At 37.4% G+C, this 21772-nt stretch overlaps 1 protein-coding gene across 20 annotated transcripts in view; it reads left to right on the forward strand.

Moving 5' to 3' along the window:
* DOCK9 (dedicator of cytokinesis 9) overlaps positions 1–21772 on the forward strand; it is a 285485-nt gene that overhangs the window by 147710 nt on the left and 116003 nt on the right. For all 20 annotated transcript variants that reach the window (XR_014021587.1, XR_014021588.1, XM_081290940.1 and 17 more), the window contains exons 4-9: positions 126–208; positions 2448–2517; positions 4294–4389; positions 5316–5450; positions 18309–18483; positions 19395–19462. Coding sequence is in view for 18 of the 20 variants with exons in the window: in XM_081290940.1 (XP_081147066.1) it covers positions 126–208; positions 2448–2517; positions 4294–4389; positions 5316–5450; positions 18309–18483; positions 19395–19462 (627 nt within the window). In the remaining 2 variants the exon portion in view is untranslated. The remainder of the gene's footprint in view (positions 1–125; positions 209–2447; positions 2518–4293; positions 4390–5315; positions 5451–18308; positions 18484–19394; positions 19463–21772) is intronic.

Consider the following 21772-nt stretch of genomic DNA (forward strand, 5'->3'; position numbering starts at 1 on the left):
GCATTAGCTGGTTGATGGGGAACATTGTTTTGATGTCTGTATGGGTGTGCCTTCCTGAATGTTCTCCAGAAGTCATCACCTGTTTCTGTTCTCCTCTTACATTTTTTTATTCTCCCTACTAATAGTGCATCAAAACCTACAACTCTGACTGGCATCTTGTGACCTATAAATATGAAGATTACTCAGGAGAGTTTCGACAGCTTCCAAAGTGAGTAAACTATCAGACCACACAAGATGGGATTATCCACATGGGGAAAAGTTTTTGTACTTGAAATGCTCAGGGAAGTATGTAACTTCATATGCAGTCAGAATAATTACAGAAATTACTTCTAGATGTTTGTGTGTATGTGATGTAGCTATTGTGTACAGGACCTTTGATTATAAGACTCAAATATGGTACTTTGGTATTGGTAGATGGTAACAAAATCACATGGATAGTTTAATTATGTCCTGGGATTCTATTCAGAGTACCACTGATAAAAAACATAAATAGGTGCAGTTTACACTGAGAAATATAGAACAAAGAGAATATAAGTACGTTATTTTTCTAAAAAAGAATATTTGAACAAAAGATTTGTATTTTATATTGAGTAAACTTGAAGAAAAGTAAATCAAGGAACAAGTATTTTCCCATATAAGTTCTTTACCTCCTTTGAAGTAATCACTCATTCTAGAATATACCAAAAGTATACATATAAACATAGGTAGTGGTAGTTTAAGTGAACCAAGAGTAAATAGGTTTTGCCTTAAGAGACTGTTATAAAGTGGTGCATCCAACTGGGCACAGTGGCACATGCCTGTAATCCCAGCAGGTCAGGTAGCTGGGGTAGGAGGATTACAAGTTCAAAGCCAGCCTCTGCCATTTAGCAAGGCCCTAAGCAACTTAGCAAGACCATGTCTCAAAATTAAAAAAAAAAAAATTTTTAAAGCAATTGTGGGGCTCAGTGGTTAAGCACCCTGAGTTTAATCCCTGGTACTAAAAAAATATATAGAATAAAATGGTGTGTCCTGAAATGATAAAGTTGGCATATTGAAGAATAATTGATTAGAAAATTGAAAGCAAATAGTGAAAGATTGTGGGGTTTTTTTTTTGTGTGTGTGTGTGTGTATGTGTGTGGTGCTGGGGATTGAACCTAGGGCCTTGTGCTTACATGGCAAGCACTCTGCCAACTGAGCTATATCCCCAGCCCCAGAGATTGTGCTTTAAAAGTAATAATTAGTAGGGGATAGGAAAGGTAGCAGAATACAACAGTCACTAATATGGCATTATGTAAAAATGTGAATATGTAACAGATGTGATTCTGCAATCTGTATTTGGGGTGAAAATGGGAGTTCAAAACACAATTTGAGTCAAATGTATGAAAGATGATATATCATGAGCTATGTAATGCTTTAAATAATCAAAAAAAAAATAAAAGTAATAATTACCCATGAAAATCTCACTTGAGAACCAGTTAATGTATATATCTTTTTTGTTTGTTGCATCTATGAATTTGAATCTTTTTATACTATTCTCAGTAGACCTAGCTGTTTGTTTTTCCTATCTGTGTGGCTCAGCCACTCCTTAAGAGTGTTCAGCCAACTTCCTGATTGCTTCTTTTTAAACCTCTGCAGAGAACAATCCCTCCTAGCATTATCTTCTCCAGATGGGTATGCTCTTTAGTTCTGTATTTGTCCAATACTCACTTGGAGGTTTCTGAGCATTTCCCATTTGATTGGATTGACCCATCTTCATTGATTCTTGTTCACTACTATTCTCGTGGTTGAAAGATAACAGACTGTGACATATAGTATACTTACTTTATGGTAGACTTTTACTGATGGTAGATTTTTCCTTTTGGCATTAATAAGAATCTTCAAATGTATGATGAGACAGAAAGGGAGGATTGTATGTAACTTGGTAAGGATTCTGATTGTTTATTCTCCTTGGGTCAACTCCACCCTCTGTAAGCTCATTTTTCTATTTATTAAGTGGCCTTAACAACAGCCTCCACCATCTAAAGGAGTAAACAAGATGACAAATATAAGCTACACAGCACAGGGCCTAGCACATAATAACTGTTTGATAAATGCTGGCCACTGCTATTATTGTTAATACCATTGCCACTAATCACTTTAATGCAATGACCCCCATATCCATTTTCTCTCATAAATTTTGTATTAAAAATTATCCTACCAAGTTTTTATTTATTAATGCCTAACCCACTTTCCTATTTTTGATATACCTCTGGCTCCCAGCAAGCTGTGCAGGCTTTTCCTCACACACTGTGGAACTTCATGACTTGTGTCTTGGGCTCACTCACTGCAAAGCAACCGCGTGGGTTTGCGCATTCCTTATCTGACAGGGCCAGCTTGGGGTTTACTTAGCCCGGTTCCTCTAGTGGAGGAAGAAATGCAGACTATTGATTAGGCAGTTCTAAAACAAGTTTTCTTTATTATTTTTAAAGCAAATTGGCCAAGTTGGATAAACTTCCAGTTCATGTCTATGAAGTTGATGAGGAGGTCGACAAAGATGAGGTGGGATACTTGCTTGCTATTGTTTCTCTTTTTACTTTAAACATTGATTTTAGAAGCTTTGAAGATTATTTTTAAAATTATCAACATTTAGCCAAAACAGGAATTGAAATGTTTTGTGAAGCAGGAGAAGTTTTTAAAAATATATTGTTGGGCTGATTGAAATAAGCTCTGTTTCATCTTGACTGCTTAGCATCTAATGTTCTTTGGGTCATGTTTATTTGTTCTGAGATCATTTTCAAAGACTTGGATCAGATTTGGCTACATTGTTAAAGGATATCAAGACTACTTTGACCTTAAATTTAACTTATTTTTAAGCAAGTTCTTTTAAATTGTCAGCCAGTAGATTTAAAGTAGCTATTTCTTCAATGATTGCTTTTAGTCTGTTTACATGCTCACTGCTCTTAGAGAAAAGATTATGGCTAGAAAAGCACATACAGAGGGCTGGGACTGGAGCTCAGTGGTAGCGCACTTGCCTGGCATGTGTGAGGCACTGGGTTCAATTCTCAGCACCACATATAAATAAATAAAATAAAGGTCCATCAACAACTAAAAAATGTTTAAAAGAAAAGCACATACAGAACGTAGTACATAAAGATAAGTGTGTCCACAGAGCAGGGGACACCTAAAACAAAAAAATAGTGCTACCTATTTCTGCATTCTACATTTCTCATTCTCCCACTAAATATTGAATGACCATTGTGAGTTTAGTTTTTTCCTTTTTTTTAATCGCTAATTGGCCTATAACACCAGCCATTTGTGAACTTCAGTAATAAGCACACAGCAAATTGTTTTAGAAACCACTTCTAAAATAATTCTGAGAAAAGTAAGTGGTCATCTAAAATGAACTTGGTGCTAATAAATAGGGACAGGAGGACCAATTGAAATTATGCATCTAAAAGCACATAATGACCTATAAAATCCTTGACAGTTAATTATTTCTGTTAGTTTCAATAATAACAATAGTAATAAAACCACCAAGATTAATATTGAGAAGGTTCAAAACAAAGCAGAGGATGGATCTTTCTCTAATTGCCTATTTGATTACCAAAAAATTTGCCAGATTGTTTGTACATGTATGTATTTCTTCTGTCTGGTTATGATCTGTACTGATATATGCCTAACATGTTTTTAGCAATAGCTGGCAGCTCCATGCTTACCTCCTTAAATCAGCATCTCACTGTGGGGTCTGAACTTGAAGAAACATTTTTCTATATTGGTGGCTATCTCTCCTCACTTTTCTAACTTCTTTTTTCCTCTAATTCTGCTTGCATTCTTGCCTCTCTTTCCATCTTTTTTTTTCTTTGCTCCATCATTTTATCTTCTTTCTGCATTGTCTCATATTTCCTCCCTTTTTAAAAATTCACCTTTCCCTGAACTAAGCCTCTGGGAAGTTTTCCAGGAATTTTCTTTTGTCCTCCAACTATAGGGGAGTGTAATTTGAAAACATTTTGCATGAATCCAGGCAGGACCTCACAACTGAGTGGTCAAGTATGGTATGTGCTTTCTGTGGCTCATTAAACACTTAAAAATAAAATTTTGGATGGAAGTTAACTTTGATTTTAATGGAATAGGGTTTTCAAAAATGTAGGCTAGTTTCTGTCTTACTGCTAAAGTGGACATTAATGTGACTTGTAGATATTAATATCAGAACTTGTTCCAATATAGAGATAGTTGGCCAGTATGGTACAAGTGGAATTTTCTTGTTGAACAGATTCAAACTAATAATCTAGATAACAGCAGGAGATTGACTGTGGTGTTGTGTTTCTTTTCTCCTAGGATGCTGCCTCCCTTGGTTCTCAGAAGGGTGGGATCACCAAGCACGGATGGCTGTACAAAGGCAATATGAACAGTGCCATCAGTGTGACCATGAGGGTGAGGAGGCTCATCACTGCTTTTCCCCTCTTGAAACCTTTCTGCTGTTGGTCCTGAGAATAATGCTCAGTATGAATGGGCATGCTGTTCTCCACAAAAGAGATAGTGTCTGGTTACTGAGATGCTTTCCTGGTGATAGCACCCACATTGCTATAGCCCTGTCCACCCCCTTGTCTTCACTGTCCTCTGACCGCCAATGTAGACAGCAGTATAGAATGTTCACTGACATGGGCTTTCTTTATAGCAGTTACACAGTGTTTCTTGGTACCTCAGAGCATCATGGAGGGGCTACATTAAATGCCCTAACTAAGCACCCCTGTGTAGCTACACTGCCATGAGGGGATGCACTGTAAAAATGGAGGACTGACAAGGAAGGTGATTAAATTGGAAGAAGTTTGCAAAGAGAAGAGTAAAACTGGAGTAATAAGCTATTCAGGAGAGAAGATCAGGATAATAAAGAGAAAAGGAACAATGGAAGGGAGGTAGTACCAACAGGAGGTGACAAATCAGGAGAAAGCTGACTGTCCTATTCCTGAGGCTGGAAAGCCATTGAACATCACAGGGCAGAAAGGAGTTCCTATTCTGTGTGAGCAAGAAGCCCTGGGGGTTTGAGAGAAAGTTTCCATCTTCTGTGCTGTGTCCCAAATTGGAACTCTCAACCCTGCTTTTGGGTGGTTATGTAAACTCTCAAATTCTGGATGAGAAAACTGACTGGTGGATATTAAGTGAATCACCTCCTTAGAATGAGCCCATTTGATGTGATGAGAAATCTTCCCCAGTACAGATATCTAGAGTGCCAGCTAGGATTAGATTAGTTTGGGAGAGAACTGAAACTGTTTTTATGGATGTGTGTAATTGTGAGTTATTGGTAGAGATTATGACTCTTTTCATTTTGAAAAATTGTTGTACATGTATTTTTCTCCCAGTCGTTTAAGAGACGGTTTTTCCACCTGATTCAACTTGGTGATGGATCCTATAATTTGAATTTTTATAAAGATGAAAAGATCTCCAAGGAACCTAAAGGATCAATATTTCTGGATTCCTGCATGGGCGTGATTCAGGTAAATATGAAAATAGTTATATCAGGGTTTTTTTTTTCTGTCAGTAATGGTACTGTGTGCACCATTATGCAGATACAAGTGAAGACTTCCAAAAATGACAACATTCATGGTAGAAATGAGTATCTAACTTTTAAAATAAATCATAATCTTGTGATTATTTTTATCATTTGAGAAGATAACAGGGACTATGTTGTGGTAGGCATGAGTGCTCTGATATATGAGTTCTTATGACCAAAACTTCTCTTGGCTACTACTTAGCTGCGTGACCTTGGACAAGCTACTTAAAATTTCTTCATCTGCAAAACATGGGTAGTAATAATATTCCTTTGGTAGATAAATGAGAAGACTGGAGGAGTAACACATGGCAATATTTAGTTAGCATCTCAGTGATGACTTTCATCACTACCATCATGGCACCAGTGGGGGTGAGACAAGCACACTGGTCAACAGATTGGATTTTCGATGCACACTGAGTTCAAATCCCACTTATCAGCTTTGCAAACCTTGATGACGATATACGATATTTAACCTCTCTGTACCCCAGTTTTGTCATTTGTTGAACAGGGATAATGATAGTATCAAATATGGTTACTGTTAATATTAATTTATACATTTAAAGAGCTTAAAACAGTGCTGGCAAATGGTAAGCCTTTAGTGAACATTAGGTATTTTTGTGGTTTGGTGCTATTACAATTGTAGAACTATTCTTAAAAATTATTTTTAACTGAATATAGTGCAAGAGTTCATTCTTATTGTAAAAAAAAAAAAATCAGACAATACAAATAAAGTGAAAATTTCCCTAGGCTCCCTGTTTTCTCCTCTTATCTCTGCCTTTTCCTAGAGACCTGTTACTGGTTTAGTATGCATCCTTCCGTTCCTAAAAAACATGTTGCTGCTTTTCCCATCCATCTATCAATGCATGCATGCATGCATGCCATCCCCTTGCGATTTTCTGGGGGGATTTAAGGAAGCAGCTTACAAGGAGTTGTAAAATCTAGGGTAGCATACATTTAAAGTGGGACTGAAAGCAGAAAGATGAATGAGGGGTTGGGGTAGGAGTGAGATAAAGTAAATTGAGACAGAAATATATTTTAAAGGGTGGGCTCTGGATGGGCCACCACTGAACTCTTTGCTTTCTAAACATGGAGACCTGCTCAGTCTCATAATTTGCACTGCACACAAGATACAGACCGTCTAGTTAGTAGAAACTGCCCATATATTCTCAGAATGATGATCAATCAAGCATTCTCCTAGAGGCCTTCAGACAGAGGGCTCTGTGACAAATGAGCAGTTTCCTTGACAACTCCTTACAATAGATGCAGTCACCATTCTCAGAGGATTCTTCCTTAAAATGACTCCATGGTAGCTGATGACATTGATTCTGTCAGGACAGTGTGTAGTGGGGCTATTGTGAATAAAGAGAGAGACACAGCTCTCTGATTTGACTATGGACGTACTTGTTTATGTATTTATATGTTTACCTAAAACTAAGTTGCTTTTTTATTCTAATAATACATTTATCTAATTGTAACTATGAAATTATGCTAAAGGGCATAATTTAGCATAATTTCATTTCCCCCATCTCACTCCCCACTCCCCTGAAACAATCATTTTCAACATTTTTCTTTTGTTTAATATTTATTTTTTAGTTGTAGATGGACATAATACCTTTATTTATTTATTTTTATGTGGTGCTGAGGATCGAACCCAGGGCCTCACACGTGCTAGGCGAGTACCCTACCACTGAGCGACAACCCCAGCCCCTCAACATTTTTCACTATTCATTATGGAATTTGTCTTCATATCGCTAGATAATGAGTGTTCGCTACTCTTTCTTCTAATTGAATGACTTCCTCTGCTGGTAGGTAGAATTTTAGCTCCTGTCACCCCCCACTTCCTGTCCTAATCTAGACTGATTGCTTTCTCTGCTCTGCACAGCTACCATCCTAGAGCTTCTCTTCTCTTCCTCCCTGTGTAGGAGTCCCTGCTTTCAGGACCCTTTGCCTTGTTGTTGTTCTCTCTTCTTGATTGGAGGAGTCCATCCTCAGTGGATTCCTGAGAAATTGGTAGTAATTTTTTTAGTTAGAATATTTGTAAGAATTTTTTTTTGTTTTGTTTTCATTCACTCTTGGCTCATACTTTTGACTGACTGTAGAAATCCAAAGTGAAGTTGTTTGACCTGGAAATGTTAACTTTTGCACTGTCCTCTAGATTCTTGTGTTGTTTGGGGCATTTGGTGGTGTTCATATTCCTTATTCTTTGTGATCTTCTCTTTGCCTATCATCTTCTGAAGTTTAGGTTGTTGTGTGTCTTGATTTTGATTTTTTTTTCCTTTGGCAGAGAGTAGTAAACTTTATGTGCAACTTGGAGAATATTGTTTGACCGTCTTTCGTCTTTTATCTTTGTCTCATTTTGGAAACTGTATATTTTGGCTAGCTTGGTTTTTTCTGAATTCTGGCCAGTATGTTTAACTCTGGGAGATGGCAGAGACTCCCATGCCTAGATGTGGATGCTGCCTCCAGGCAGAGAGCTGAGATGATGGTGGACTCACCTCATTCATTTCCCTTCTAGCAGGGGTCATAGGCCCCTGCCCTTGTCTGAAACAGTTGTTTCATAACTTTTGTCTAGTTTTCTAGTAAGTATGGCTGGAGAGAAGTTCAGATCCTGTTATTGCATTTTTTTTTCTGATTTCCCAAGTTTATTTATTTTTTTTTAAATTTTATTTTTTTTTATTGGTTGTTCACAACATTACAAAGCTCTTGACATATCATATTTCATACATTAGATTGAAGTGGGTTATGAACTCCCAATTTTACCCCAAATGCAGGTTGCAGAATCACGTCGGTTACACATCCACAATTTTACATAATGCCCTATTAGTAATTGTTGTATTCTGCTACCTTTCCTATCCCCTACTATCCCCCCTTCCCTCCCCTCCCATCTTCTCTCTCTACCCTATCTACTGTAATTCATTTCTCTCCTTGTTAATTTTCCCATTCCCCTCACAACCTCTTATATGTAATTTTGTATAGCAATGAGGGTCTCCCTTCATTTCCATGCAATTTCCCTTTTCTCTCCGTTTCCCTCCCATCTCATGTCTCTGTTTAATGTTAATCTTTTCCTCCTGCTCTTCTTCCCTGCTCTGTTCATAGTTGCTCTCATTATATCAAAGAAGACATTTGGTATTTGTTTTTTAGGGATGGGCTAGCTTCACTAAGCATAATCTGCTCTAGTGCCATCCATTTCCCTGCAAATTCTATGATTTTGTCATTTTTTATTGCTGCATAGTACTCCATTGTGTATAGATGCCACATTTTTTTTATCCATTCATCTATTGAAGGGCATCTGGGTTGGTTCCACAGTCTAGCTACTGTGAATTGTGCTGCTATGAACATCGATGTGGCAGTATCCCTGTAGCATGCTCTTTTAAGGTCCTCAGGGAATAGTCCGAGAAGGGCAATAGCAGGGTCAAATGGTGGTTCCATTCCCAGCTTTCCCAGGAATCTCCAAACTGCTTTCCAAATTGGCCGCACCAATTTCCAGTCCCACCAGCAATGTACAAGAGTACCCTTTTCTCCACATCCTCGCCAGCACTTGTTGTTGTTTGACTTCATAGTGGCTGCCAATCTTACTGGAGTGAGATGGTATCTTAGGGTGGTTTTGATTTGCATTTCTCTGACTGCTAGAGATGGTGAGCATTTTTTCATGTACTTGTTGATTGATTGTATGTCCTCCTCTGAGAAGTGTCTGTTCAGGTCCTTGGCCCATTTGTTGATTGGGTTATTTGTTATCTTAGTGTCTAATTTTTTTAGTTCTTTGTATATCTGGATATTAGGGCTCTGTCTGAAGTGTGAGGAGTAAAAATTTGTTCCCAGGATGTAGGCTCCCTATTTACCTCTCTTATTGTTTCTCTTGCTGAGAAAAAAACTTTTCAGTTTAAGAAAGTCCCATTTGTTGATTCTTGTTATTAACTCTTGTGCTATGGGTGTCCTATTAAGGAATTTGGAGCCCGACCCCACAATATGTAGATCGGAGCCAACTTTTTCTTCTATCAGACGCAGAGTCTCTGATTTGATATCAAGCTCCTTGATCCATTTTGAGTTAGCTTTTGTGCATGGCGAGAGAAAGGGATTCAGTTTCATTTTGTTGCATATGGATTTCCAGTTTTCCCAACACCATTTGTTGAAGATTCTATCCTTCCTCCATTGCATGCTTTTAGCCCCTTTATCAAATATAAGATAGTTGTAACTTTGTGGATTAGTCTCTGTGTCCTCTGTTCTATACCATTGGTCCACCCGCCTGTTTTGGTACCAGTACCATGCTGTTTTTGTCACTATTGCTCTGTAATATAGTTTGAAATCTGGTATCGCCACACCGCCTGATTCACACTTCCTGCTTAGAATTGCTTTTGCTATTTTGGGTCTTTTATTTTTCCATATGAATTTCATGATTGCTTTATCTATTTCTACAAGAAATGCCGTTGGGATTTTGATTGGCATTGCATTAAACCTATAGAGAACTTTTGGTAATATCGCCATTTTGATAATGTTAGTTCTGCCTATCCATGAACAGGGTATATTTTTCCATCTTCTAAGATCTTCTTCTACTTCTCTCTTTAGGGTTCTGTAGTTTTCATTGTATAAATCTTTCACCTCTTTTGTTAGGTTGATTCCCAAGTATTTTATTTTTTTGAGGATATTGTGAATGGAGTGTTTTTCCTCATTTCCGTTTCAGAAATTTTGTCGCTGATATACAGAAATGCCTTTGATTTATGCGTGTTGATTTTATATCCTGCCACTTTGCTGAATTCATTTATTAGTTCTAGTAGTTTCTTTGTAAACCCTTTTGGGTCTTCTAGGTATAGAATCATGTCATCTGCAAATAGTGATAATTTAAGTTCTTCTTTTTCTATTTTTATGCCTTTAATTTCTTTTGTCTGTCTAATTGCTCTGGCCAGTGTTTCGAGAACTATATTGAATAGAAGTGGTGATAGAGGGCATCCCTGTCTTGTTCCAGATTTTAGAGGGAATGCCTTTAACTTTTGTCCATTCAGAATGATGCTAGCCTGAGGCTTAGCATAGATAGCTTTTACAATGTCAAGGTAAGTTCCTGTTATCCCTAGTTTTTCTAATATTTTGAACATAAAGGGATGCTGTACTTTGTCGAATCTTTTCTCTGCATCTATCGAGATGATCATATGGTTCTTATCTTTAAGTCTATTGATGTGGTGAATAACATTTATTGATTTCCGTATATTGAACCATCCTTGCATCCCAGGGATGAATCCTACTTGATCATGGTGCACAATTTTTTTGATGTGTGTTTGTATTCGATTTGCCAGAATTTTATTGAGGATTTTTGCATCTAGTTTCATTAGAGATATTCGTCTGTAGTTTTCTTTCTTTGAGTTGTCTTTGTCTGGTTTCGGAATCAGGGTGATGCTGGCCTCATAGAATGAATTTGGAAGAGCTCCCTCTTTTTCTATTTCCTGAAATAACTTGAAAAGATTGGTATTAATTCGTCTTTAAAGGTTTTGTAAAACTCCGCTGTATACCCATCCGGTCCTGGGCTTTTCTTGGTTGGTAGTCTTTTGATGGCTTCTTCAATTTCATCCATTGATATTGGTCTGTTCAAATTGTGTGTATCCTCCTGACTCAGTCTGGGCAAATCATATGACTTAAGAAATTTATCGATGTCTTCACTATCTTCTATTTTATTGGAATATAGGTTTTCAAAATAATTTCTAATTGTCTTCTGTATTTCTGTAGCATCTGTTGTGATATTGCCTTTTTCATCCCGTATGTTAGTAATTTGAGTTCTCTCTCTTCTTCTCTTCATTAGCATGGCTAAAGGTCTGTCGATCTTATTTTTTTTTTCGAAGAACCAACTTTTAGTTTTGTTAATTTTTTCAATAGTTTCTTTTGTTTCAATTTCATTGATTTCCGCTCTGATTTTAATTATTTCTTGCCTTCTGCTACATTTGTTGTTGTTTTGCTCTTCCTTTTCTAGGGCTTTGAGATGAAGTGTGAGCTCATTTATTTGTTGGTTTTTTCTTTTTTTGAGGAATGACCACCAGGCGATGAATTTTCCTCTTAAAACTGTTTTCATTGTGTCCCATAGATTCCGATATGTTGTGTCTGTATTTTCATTTATCTCTAAGAATTTTTTGATTTCCTCCTTTATGTCTTCTGTAACCCATTGATCATTCAGTAACCTATTGTTCATTTTCCATGTGATGTAGGATTTTTCCTTCCTTCTTTTATCATTGATTTCCAGTTTCATTCCATTATGATCAGATAAAATGCATGGTATTATCTCCACCCCTTTATATTTACTGAGGGTTGCCCTATGGCATAATATATGGTCTTTTTTTGAGAAGGATCCATGTGCTGCTGAGAAAAAAGTATATCCATTTGATGATGGTTGATATATTCTATATATGTCAGTTAAGTCTAGGTTATTGATTGTGGTATTGAGTTCTGTAGTTTCTTTATTCAACTTTTGTTTGGAGGATCTGTCCAATGGTGAGAGAGGTGTGTTGAAGTCACCCATAATTATTGTGTTGTGGTCTATTTGATTCTTGAACTTGAGGAGAATTTGTTTTATGAATGTCGCAGCACCATTATTTGGTGCATAAATATTGATAATTGTTATGTCTTGTTGGTGAATGGTTCCTTTTAACAGTATATAATGTCCTTCTTTATCCCTTTTGATTAACTTAGTCTTGAAGTCGATTTTATTCGATATGAGGATGGCCACCCCTGCTTGCTTACGAGGACCGTGTGCGTGGTATATTTTTCCCCATCCTTTCACCTTCAGCCTGTGTATGTCTTTTCCAATCAGATGTGTCTCCTGGAGGCAGCATATTGTTGGATTTGTTTTTTTAATCCATGATACCAGCCTATGTCGCTTTATTGGAGAGTTTAAGCCATTAACATTCAGAGTTACTATTGATATATGGTTTGTACTTCCATCCATGTTTGATTATTTATCCTTTTTTTAAAAAAATTTAGTTTGTTTCTCCATGATTATCTTTCCCATCGCCCTCTGTCTTTACCGAGGCACTTCCCACTGATGGTTTTGGTTATTGTTTTTCATTTCTTCCTCGTGTAGTGTTTTGCTCAAAGTGCTTTACAATGCTGGTTTTCTGGCTGCAAATTCTTTTAACTTTTGTGTATCATGAAAGATTTTTATTTCGTTGTCATACCTGAAGCTTAATTTTGCTGGATACAGAATTCTTGGTTGGCATCCATTGTCTTTCAGTGTTTGAAATACATTGTTCCATGACCTTCTTGCTTTCAGTGTCTGTGATGAAAAATCCATTGTTAACCTTATTGGTTTACCCCTGAATGTAATCTGTCTCCTTTCTCTTGTAGCTTTTAATATTTTCTCTTTGTTCTGTATATTGGATATCTTCATAACAATGTGTCTTGGCGTTGGTCTACTGTGATTTTGTGTGCTCGGTGTCCTGTATGCATCTTCAATTTGTATATCTGTTTCCTTTTTTATTTCTGGAAAGTTTTCTGTAATTATTTCATTCAGCAGATTACTCATTCCCTTGGTTTGAATCTCTGTACCTTCTTCTATCCCGATGACTCGTAAGTTTGGTTTTTTTATGTTATCCCATAACTCTTGGATGTTTTTCTCGTGATTTTTTACCAGCCTTTCTGAGTTGGCTAGACTCTTTTCAAGATGATATATTTTGTCTTCATTATCTGACGTTCTGGCTTCTACTTGCTCCACTCTGTTAGTGATACTCTCAATTGAGTTTTTAATTTGGTTTATAGTTTCCTTCATTTCTAGAATTATTGTTTGATTATTTTTTATAATCTCTATCTCCTGATAAAGATGCTTAACTTCTTCTTTTATCTGTTTCTGTAATTCATTCTCAATGTGTTCTTTCGCTGCTTGAATTTGCTGTCTTGTATCCTCTTTAAGGTTCCATTTCATCTGTCTAAGGTGTTCCTTGAGTTCTTTATATGACCATTTTTCTGATGACTCTAGGTCCTCCTGAATATTTAGGCTGTCCTGCATTGTTTGTACTCCTTTTCTTCGTTGCTTTTTGAAGCTGCTCATGTTACTTCTTGTTCTGTTTGACTGCTGAGTTACTGTTTACTCCTATAAATTTATTAGATGCTTGGGAGGAAAGGTATTAGAAGGGAAGGGAAGAAGTCACTAAAGAGAATGAGAGTACGCAGGTACAATTCAAGGAAGGGGGGATAAGATAATTGAAAAGAAATGAAAAGATAAAAGAAGTAAAAAATAGGAAATAAAAAAAGTTTTTAAAAAATAATAAAAAAATTAAAATTAAAATTAGAAGAAAAAAAATTTTAAAAAAAATTGTAAAAAAAAATTTAAAAAAACAAGAAAGAAAAATGAAAATGAAAGAAAAACCCAAATCAAAAAAAAGAGAAAAGAAAAAAGAAAAAAAAAACTAATAAATGCAGTCTTAGAGTTTGATTAACTTCTCTTCCAGTAAGTGGCACTGTGCCCACCAGGTCAAGTTTCTCCTGTCAATACGCGGGAACCAATCACTGTGCAGCAGCTCCTCCCAGACTGGGCGAGTCTCCAATCCTGAGTGCCTAGGGCCTCCTCTTGTGTCTAGTCACTTCCCGCTTTTCCTCTAGCTAGGCCCCTCTCACGGGTGCCGCTCACCACAATACTGGCTACACGCTCGGTCCGGTCTGCTGCTCCCGGGAGCCCTGTTTTCATGGACGACTGGGCACACTCTTCCAGTTTGCCATTCCCTCAGACCCTAAGTTTGTAGAGCTTGGGGCTGAGAATCCTCAGCGAATTTTACTTGCCCTCTGATAGCCACGCCCCCGGTAGCTGGTGCAAGAAACCTCAGCTGTCAGCACTGGTGGGAGCGGTAGTTCCGCGCCGCGGTCCTGTGCCACCTCTGATTCCCTCGGTCTGGCTGTCGCGCTCACGGGAGAGCTGGGAGGGGCCCTTAACTTAAGGTTTCCCCGATTTGTGGAGAGGGAAGGCTAGGGAATTAAACACCTGTAACCGCAGGTTTCAATGAAGTTATCTCCCAAAGTCAAAGTCTTAAGAGGAAACAATGGGATCCTGAGACTTGGAATAAAAACATCTGAGTGTATACCTGGAAACACTGAATCATCAGATTCCCCTGATCCCTCTCTGCCTAGAGTACAGAAAAGTATTCTAGTAATCCTTTCTAGAATAGAGTAGACTGCTCTGCCTAAGGTATATTAAGAGATTTAAATGGTGACAAATCTCTTACAAGACAATGTCTTCTCGAAATCCGCTCTCACCTTCCCTGCTGGCCACTAGAACAATAACCAGGATTGATTCTCAGCAGGATCCAACTGGAAAAATGCTGGCCCTTCTAAGAGAAGAGATGGGTTATTCACCAAGGGACCTGATCAATAAGAACCCATAGGAATCAGGAATGTTTTCTTGGAAGCAGATCTTGCTGTTGTTGAACCATGGATGAATGAGAAAGCGAACAGAATATAAAACTAGATAAGGGATTAGAACTTTGTCAAGGTACTGGAAGCCAGCCCTAATAACTCCTAAATAGCCCCTAGAACCTTGTTGGGGGAATGTCCTACTATAAAGAAAAGTTGGAGATATGAGAGCAGCCTGGTTGGAGTGTTAGATAAGGAATTCAGATCTTTTGATTTTGGAGAAGTGGGCATGTCTCATAATGGATCTATCATATAAGATCTGAGTTCTCTTGTTCCTCAAGAGAATCCAAAAGAAACTTCCTTCACTGAGGAGTTGGTAAGAAATGGGGAGGTGAGAAGAACTGGGGATCAAGGAGAGTTGGACAGCATTCAGAAGCTCAGTGGTGGCTGTTTTCTCTGCTGATAATTGATCTTGTCATGGATCCAGGATGTCTAGCGTCCTGAAGACAGAAGGATTCTGTAAAACTCTCCTTCCTCCGGACCGCGCGCTTAGGCCTCTTGGGTCTCTGCTGGCTTTTCTTCTGCTGTCATTTCTCCCAACACCGCGACCCCGCGGCTGCCTGCCCTCGCCGAGACCAGTGCTCCTTTTCCCACCCCTCTCTCTTGTTATTGCATTTTGACCAGAAGTAGAACGTAGTTTCAAAATCAGATGTCTTCAGAGGCCCAGCAACTAAATTAAGTGACTGAAGAGGTCTGGTTGTAAAGTGTCAGGGAATGCTGAAGACCATGACAAACCAAAGTCCTCCCCAGGTGATGCTACTGGCTCAGTGCTGCTACATTGTCTGGCATTTCAAAACAATAGAAATAGATTATTGTAGTTAAATCTTGGCATCTTTAATTATTGGATACTAATAAAACTTCTGTGTAGCAACAACACCCAGCCCTTTGCCTCCGCACAATATAGTAGAATACACGAAAGTGTATTTGACCCTAGATCCAGACTACAGTACTACTCTGTGTTCATGTTGATGGAAAAATTAGTTTCCATCAACAGCTAATCAGCACATAGGTGTTTCTCAGCTTGAAGCTCAAGGTCAGATGAAAGTGCCACTGTAAACATCTGAATTGTATCAAGTGGTTTTATGGACAATGGGAAAGAAGTCATACCATCGAATTATTGATTGATTAATTTCTTGTGAGTGATTCCCAAGCAGGAGTTGCATTTGTATTCTCAAGTTGAGAGACCTTTAAGTTTCTTGTTTAGCTGAATTTTCTGGCATTGACTTAAAAAAGTTTAAAGCAAAACTAAAGCAACTCATTTTGAACAGGAAGTAATTATTTTTGTCTTATTAGAGAGTTTTGTTGCATGTCTTTCGCAGAGTACACAGATGTTTTTAGAAACAGCAGCCATGAGCTGCTGTTGGGCCTCTCGTGCATTTCATAATCTGAGGATCTGACTGCAGTGGAGGTCTCTTCCTTTAAGTTCTGTTCTCAGATGTGGCTGATGGTATTTTTCATTTAGTGAATTGTATCTAAGTCTTCAAAAGATTAATTTGTTTTTGTGCATGTCTGTATACTAAGCATCAAAGTCATGATTTAAGTGTTTTTAAAAAGATTATATTTGAATGCTATAAAAAATTAGTTGGTTAGTGTGGTGATTTGAAAGGAATGCCTAAACATAGTTTAGATAGATCTGAAAGAAAGACTGTTTAGAATCTTAAACCCTAAAAGCCTAAAAAAACTCTAAAGAACTCTTTAAGTGAATTACATTTATATTGCAAATGAAGAAACTGGGCTCAGAAAGAGAAATATCTTTGATCAAGTTCTAATAATTTTCCCCTATTTTTCACATTTTATTTTCTGAATCATATGTGAGGAGCAGGAGAGTGGGGAGCGAAAACCTATTCCATTCCCAGCCTTGACTCCTTCCTTGATTATTGCCTTGATGTTTAAGTGAGATCCAAAGTGCTAATTACTGAGCCCACAGAGACAGTCTGTGTAGAGTAGTTTGTTAGACTTTGCCAAGAGCATCGTTGGCTTCACATTTCTATGAACTGTGCTGCAGAAAACAGAGGGACCTTTGGCAGGGTCACCTGGTGCCTGAGATCTATGCTGAGGCCCAGCAACTAAATTAAGTGACTGACACTTTACAACCAGACTGTGGATACCAACTAGAGTTTTCGTGGGTATGGGGTGTTATTCTGCCCGGCTCAGATTTGGGGGGAGTTTGTGATTTTTTTTTTTTTTTGAGGGTACGAGGAATTGAATTCAGGGGCACTTGACCAGTGAACCACATCCCCAGCCCTATTTTGTATTTTATTTAGAGGCAGGGTCTCACTGAGTTGCTTAGCACCTCACTTTTGCTGAGACTGGCTTTGAACTTGCAATCCTCCTGCCTCAGCCTCCTGAATTGCTGGGATTACAGGCATTTGCCACTGTGCCCAGCTGAGTCTGTGGCTTGTACCATGTTCCTCAGAGCTGAACTGTCTAGTGCCATCAACCTGGCATGATTTTGCCCTCCAGAGTATATTTGCCCTCCAGAGTATGTCTGGAGACATTTTTGATGGTCACAACTCAGGACTATGCTCTTGATATTTGGTGGGTCAAGGCCAGGGAGGTCACTAAAAAATCATAGAATGTGCAGACAGCCCCTTGCAACAAAGAATTTCCACCCAAATGTCAGTAGTACCAAGGCCTACAAATCCTGGTGTAATGCAGCCTGTATTCTTTGATGGACTACTGTAATTCACCGTCTTATGGGCATGACACCCAGAGATGTGAGGCAAGGCTATAGACCTTTGGTAATCATAAATGATGAGAAAGGTCCAGATAAGCCAGTCAAACATATTAATAGCTGTTTAGCTGAATTTTAGCTTTTAAAAATGTAATACCACAATTTTACATAATGCCCTATTAGTAAAATTGTGGATGTGTAACCGACGTGATTCTGCAATCTGCATTTGGGGTAAAATTGGGGGTTCATAACCCACTTAAATCTAATGTATGAAATATGATATGTCAAGAGCTTTGTAATGTTGTGAACAACCAATAAAAAAAATTTAAAAAAATGTAATACCACATACTTCATTTTCTTTTAAAAAATAGGAGCTAATTAAATATGAGTTTTTTACATGAATTTTCATTTGTTCAACAAATATTTTTCAAGTGCCAATTATCCACCAGATATTGTTGTAAATATTAAGACCATAGCATTGAACTTTAAAAAGAATGGGAATTGTTGCCCTTGAGGAGCTTCCATTCCATTGGGGGACAGACAGGAAATAAGATAAACATGTAAGAAATGTAATGAGTCAGATGGAAAAGTAAAGGTATGGAGAAAATAAATCAGGGAGATTGCACTGTGATGGGGAAGAGTTTATAGTTTTAAATAGTTGTATGAAATACCAATCAGCACCCATCAGCAGATGAGACAGATATTATTTTAAGATAGTTTCAAATGTGTCTCTTTATCCTTTTTCCATTTCAGAACAACAAAGTCAGACGTTTTGCTTTTGAGCTTAAGATGCAAGACAAAAGTAGTTATCTTTTGGCAGCAGACAGTGAAGTAGAAATGGAAGAATGGATCACAATTCTAAATAAGATTCTCCAGCTCAACTTTGAAGCTGCAATGCAAGAAAAGCGAAATGGAGACTCTCATGAAGGTAGGCGGGTCTGTCTTTCCACTGGTACACACACTCTATGTGTATCTTTTTTTTTTTTTTTTTTTTTAACCAGGTGGATGTAAGGAGAAATATTGCACAGGTATATGAAGGTAGGACAGAGGTGAGCCTTGAACAGGTAGCTTGTCAGCAAAGATTTTGCCACATTAAAGTTTACTACTCTGAAATTTTATGTATGGAAATTGTATAGTAGAAGAACCACAGCTTTGGAGGTACAGAAAAAGACCTGGACCTGAGTCCCAGCAATACCAATATTTTAATGTGTGACCTTGGATATACTTGTTATGTTTTCTTATCTTCATTTTACTTACCTGTAAGGGGAGAATACAAATGAAGCTTACTGATTAGATTGGAAGAGTAAATTTAACAATGTATCTCAAGTCCCTTGTGTTGAATCTACACTTAAAATGTTGAAAGTTATTGTTGTCATTAATATCCTTGGAATTTTCAAGACAAAGTTAGAATCGCTAGGTATCTCAGATTAAATTGATGGGAAAAATCTGGTAGTGATTTTGATAATTCATGTTATATCTTAAGCTCTTAGATGATTCCTAGCCCTACTGTCCCCTAGAAATGGTTGGGAGATTTTTTTTTTAAATGATGTTTCTTTGGTCCCACTAAAGATCCTAATTGGGATAGCCATGGGTCTGTTCACACTTGGCATCAGTTCTAATTAGCCTGTTCCAACTATTCAGTGCTCTGACTCACCACTGGGCCTGGGCACCAGCAATTTTAAAATCTCCTAAGTGTTTGTAATATGCAACCAGAATTATGAACCACCATGTAACTTTGAGAATCTCAAAGTTATATAAAAGAAACAGTCTTCCTCTTCCTGCTTTAAATAAGATATTTTCAATTACAAATAACTCTGGTAGTCTGTTTTGCCATTTCAGATGATGAACAATGCAAATTGGAAGGTTCTGGTTCTGGTTTAGACAGCTACCTGCCTGAACTTGCAAAGGTAACATCATCTTAAGTTTTCTGCTTTTCATTGAACACTACTGATATGCTTTTTATTTTGTGGGTTTATCCAGAATGGGATCTCATGAAATAATGGCAGTTAACATTATAATCTCTGCCACTGTCTGACCTGAATATGGGGTGATGTGGGATACATTCCAGGCTTGAGTAAGGCAGTCTGTTTTCCAGAGGGTACCCTGCAAAGTACTTTCTTTTCATTATTCTTTAAGTGTTTTTACCTCATAGTACCTAATACTGCAGCACACCTACTGAAGCAATAACCAGGGTGCACAGATGCGTGTTCTCATAATAATCTGGTACTTATTGTGTTCACACCTGTGCTTCCTCTATTCACATTAATAGACACAATTCTAGAGGGTGGACATGCTAATCTCTCCTTTAGCCTAAAGAGGTGTTGCCTAAGTTATAGAAATTTTTCTGGGGTCACTGTCAATGAAAAAATTGTGATTTTGAGAATCTCAAAAATTACTGAAAAGCACAAAGGAAAACAAACTACCGTACCACCACCACCACCCAGATTCCCCTCTGTTACTATATTGTCTTTAGTGTAGTTTTAGAAGAAATAAAACATTAGTTACAGTTGAAGTTCTTTTTAAACACTGTCCTTATTCCCATTTTCTTTTTCCCTACAACCCCAGCAATAGACACTCACTGTTATGTCTTTACATATATATTTATCCTAATGTTTTATATGATTGTTTCATATGATTAAAAATGTTACATAAATGCTAATTACTATGAGTTTTATTCTGTACTTGCTTTTTAGTTCAGCCTTTTTTTTTTTTTTTTGAGATCCATCCTCTCTGGTATATGATCTGATTCATCCCCTTTATTGTACTGTTTAAACATTTTATTTTAGCTCTTCTGTTATTGCCATTTTTCTGCTATGAACAATGCTGCAATGAATATCCTTGTACTTGTGTCCTGTGTATGAATGATTCTTTTTTAAATGAGAGAACTGTCTTTGTCTTCTCTAGCCCTGTATGTTCTCGCCCTTACTTTCTATTCTTTTTTTTTAATAATATAGTGAAATGGTAGCCCTACACACCCACATCTTAAACACTATAATAGAAACATGGTTTATCTATATAGGATTATAAATAGACAGACATTCACCATTGACCTTTATTTCAAGACAACATGGCTGTTCTCAAATATAAATCTCCTTCCCTGGCTAGGACTTGAGAACATTATTTTTCTTCAGAACTTGGCTGTTTCCACTGAATCTTTTTAGCACCTGCCTATTAAAACTAACTTTAGAGCCACCATATAACTCCTCCTAGTCTGGGAAGAGTTTTGGCTTATATGTTTGTGTTTTCATGTTAGGAACTTCCTTTTTTTTTCCCGTCGGTACCAGGGATCAAACCCAGGGCTCTGTGTATGCCAGGCAAGTGCTGTATTACTGAACTGTGCTCTCCACCCCATTATGTTAGGAACTTCTGAGGATCATAGTTTGCACTGAGATTTGCTATTTTATTTCTGGATTTGTTTCCCTGTTTTGGGGTGTTCAGAATTTCTCAAAGCAAACCCTGTTTGGGTTTTAGTTGTTGAAAGCAGTTAATATATGTGTTATAATCTAGAATTCATAAAATAGCTTTATATGCTTGCTGGGAAGCAGAATGAAAGTCTTTTTCTCTAAACACATTTATTATTTGAGGCTAATGATGAATGATTAGAAATCTGTATATTTTCCTATGAAGACATAAAGGAGTTATGCTGTCTTTTCTTCTCTTACTACTGGGGCAACAAAATTCAGCTTTGCTTGATCCTAAGACCAAGGGAAAGTTATAGAAATGCACACACTTGTATATATTCTTATATTGTTTTAAAAAAATTAACTTTTAACATTATTTTCAAACTATGTCTTACCACCGAGTTAACTGAAGCCATTTTTGTTGGTTAAATCAATTTAGTTGATTTTAGCCCCTATTTCTTACTTAAAAAAAAAAAGTATAGATGGGCACATTAACTTTATTTTATGTATTTATTTTTATGTGGTGCTGAGGATTGAATCCAGTGCCTGACATGTGCTAGGCAAACGCTCTACCACTGAGCTACAGCCCCAGCCCCCGTTTCTTTCTTTTTGTTTTAATTTTTATTTGTTTTTGACTGAGGTGAAACTTAAATAAAGTAAGATACTCAAGTATGGAGTATACAGCTTGATGGAATTCACATTTGTACACAGATATAACCACTTTCCAGAATAATATAGAAAACATTTATAGCATCCCAGAAGACTTTCTTGCACCCCTTGCCAACTGATAGTCATTATTTTGATCATCACCATAGA

The sequence above is a fragment of the Spermophilus citellus genome (assembly GCF_964194105.1).
Source record: "Spermophilus citellus genome assembly, chromosome: 1".
NCBI lineage: Eukaryota > Metazoa > Chordata > Mammalia > Rodentia > Sciuridae > Spermophilus > Spermophilus citellus.